The sequence below is a fragment of the Pteropus alecto genome, unplaced genomic scaffold (genome assembly GCF_000325575.1).
Source record: "Pteropus alecto unplaced genomic scaffold, ASM32557v1 scaffold25, whole genome shotgun sequence".
Classification (NCBI taxonomy): domain Eukaryota; kingdom Metazoa; phylum Chordata; class Mammalia; order Chiroptera; family Pteropodidae; genus Pteropus; species Pteropus alecto.
The window spans coordinates 1,959,291-1,961,988 of NW_006441955.1; the positions used below are offsets into that span (position 1 = coordinate 1,959,291).

The 2,698-nt window shown below is 35.7% G+C and overlaps 1 protein-coding gene across 1 annotated transcript in view; it reads right to left on the reverse strand.

Annotated features, from left to right (window-relative positions):
- Positions 1 to 2,589: 2,589 nt before the first annotated feature.
- LOC102879190 (putative selection and upkeep of intraepithelial T-cells protein 1 homolog) overlaps positions 2,590 to 2,698 on the reverse strand; it is a 9,568-nt gene continuing 9,459 nt past the window's right edge. The window contains exon 6 of the mRNA XM_025051986.1: positions 2,590 to 2,675. Within this exon, the coding sequence (XP_024907754.1) occupies positions 2,590 to 2,675 (86 nt within the window). The remainder of the gene's footprint in view (positions 2,676 to 2,698) is intronic.

Consider the following 2,698-nt stretch of genomic DNA (forward strand, 5'->3'; position numbering starts at 1 on the left):
ACTTGCTTTCTGGTTGGTCAGAGTTTAAAAAATAAATAGACACATTATACCTTTATTGTCTTTATCTGGTGCTGCAGGCCCTCGAGAATTCTAAGCTATTTGAGGGGTATGGTGAAACAAAATGTTCTAGGATGAGCAGACTCTCTGAGATGGAAGAGATCTTACAATTCTCAAAAGTCATCCTGTAATCTGGAGCTAAAGTCTTCTTTAAAGTACCTTTTTTTGGGGTGATTCTGAAGTGGAAAACATCCTTATCTCAAAATATTGGTTAATATGTTGAGTGATGGGAGCACTGTTGCCAACAGTTAGGGTCTGTTTTATTACTGGACAGCTACGCCTATTGGAAATTACTTTCCTTTATCAACTGTAGTTTGCCTCATGACAGGGACTGTTCATTGATTCATACTGAAGGGGTTCAGAACAGGCCTCCCCTAGATGTGCTTCTTTGATTATTTGAGCTGAAGGCAATCCAAACCTTGTGAGCTCAAGAGAAATTTTTACCTCTCCTATAAAGATTTTAATTTGAGGTCTTGCCGATTATAAGAGCTATTACAAGAAGTAACGTTTTATTACCCATCTATAGGGTAGGACAAACTTCTAATTACTGAATATCTGCTGTTCTTATTGTCCCATAAATTGCCCTTCTTTTCTCTGAAGCCTCAGGTATCTTACCTCATTCCCTAGTTCAGAATGTCATATACACCTCATTTTACCTTTCTGTCTTTGAACCTCTCATGTATGTGGGGTCTCTGACTTTCTTATGTGTGTGGGATTTCCGTATGGACATGTGCAATTAAATTTGGTTATTTTTCTCTTGTTAATTTGTCTCATGCCAATTTAATTATTAGATCAGCTGAAAGAAACTAGAAGGATAAAGGAAAATTTCTTCCTTCCCTGAGAATACTAATTTATAGATAAAGAGAGACAAGATGGTGAGGATGGGGAAGCAGAGATCAGGGAGTCTTAAATTCATGCTATTAAAATAATAGTTGAAATAATTGATGATATTGTTCTTAGGGAAGACTCAGAGGTATTGTGATTGCTGGCCTCAACTTTTGTGTCATGGAGATGAAAGAGCTTAGACTGTACAAATGGGGGTAAAGCATTAATCTAATTAATATCTACATTCCCCCCTACAATTTGAGATAAATTTTTCACCCTTATTAAGGTCAGAGATTTCTTTTATAAATGTAGTAGCCTAAATCTTAAAAAAATAGCAAAATTGTTTTGGGCAGGTTTCTAAAAGATATCAGAGAGTAGAGAGTCAACAAGTCTCTACCTTGCTCACATACATCTTTTTTTCCTAACGTTGACATTTAGGGGAACTGCAAGCCTCTTCTCATAAGAGATGGGAAATAATTTAAAACAAAATTGAAGGAAAAATTTGGAAATAAAAGTCTAAATATGCTGAGTATTTACTCAGAGGAGTGTTTGCGTGGACTTATGTGTGTTTAAATCTAAGTTGAGGTTTTTCATTTTTTTTTCCTTTCTACATGACCAGAACTGTCCCATGCTTAGAAGGAAAGTTAAGATCATGGTGGATTGCAAGTGAAGAAAGACACGGCACGAGCTAAGAGAGGAAGGAAAAAAGGAGGATGGCAAACACATGTACTATCGTTTTCCTACCAAATGAGGTCACCAGAAAAGGATTCAGGATAGAATCTCTAACTAATGCTAATAATGATAATGATAATAATAGTAAACAGTAATATTGTACTATGTGCAAAGCCAGGCTAAGTGATTTTGGTACATTGACAAATCTAATGTAAAATAACCTTATAAAGTATGTATATATTATCATCAGTATTTCACAGATGAGGAAACTGCAATCCAGAGACTAAATAACTTTACTAAGTTCACCTAGTTAACAGTATAACCAAGGAAGTCTTTTATAAATATTTGTCTATAGTCTACATATGGCTGTAGTCTAGCACTGATTCTTGGAAATAAATGGTGTATGTTTCTTGAAGATTTCTCTGTGCATAAACTCCAAAGAGAACAGGCCAAGCTGCATGTGTCTGTTGGAGATGCCAATGATGGCTATTTCATTTTAGAAGAAATAATTACATGCATTTAGGAAGACAATCTCATTATTGTAAAATATTCAGAATAAGAGACATGTGGGTTGAGTCCCAGACATAATCTTATTACTTTGCTAGATCAACTGACACAAGTTAATCAAAGCTTTTGTTCTTCTGTATCTGCATCTCCAAAATGAAGATACATTGCATAAGAATTTCAGAGAATTGAAATATACAATACTAGTGGAATTTTCTGGCAATTAATGTTTATTAAATGAATCGTTAAGTGATTTCTAAATTGATAAACACCAAGAAGAAAAATTAGTCCAGAGAAAGCAGAAAGTTGCCTGTATAGGGAGAGAGGTTGCTAAATCACACATTTACAGAGGAAGCAATAACTGTGGGAAAAGTCCATTTTAAGTGAAGAGAAGAGTAGCAAAGAAGAGTTTAGTGGGTAGGCAGGTGTTATCTGACGAATTACCAGGAGTTGTCAGCAGTGTAGGTGGAGGCTTCTGTGATTAATGGCTCAGTTTCAGGTGCTCAGGGTAGAACAACCGAAAATAAAGTTTTAATCCCCAGACTCATTCTTAAGGATTTCAAGTCGCCTTCGGCAATGACAGTGACCTGTAGCTTGCTGGGGTTTTTGTTTATCTCCTAGAAGCCTCATAAATCACTAA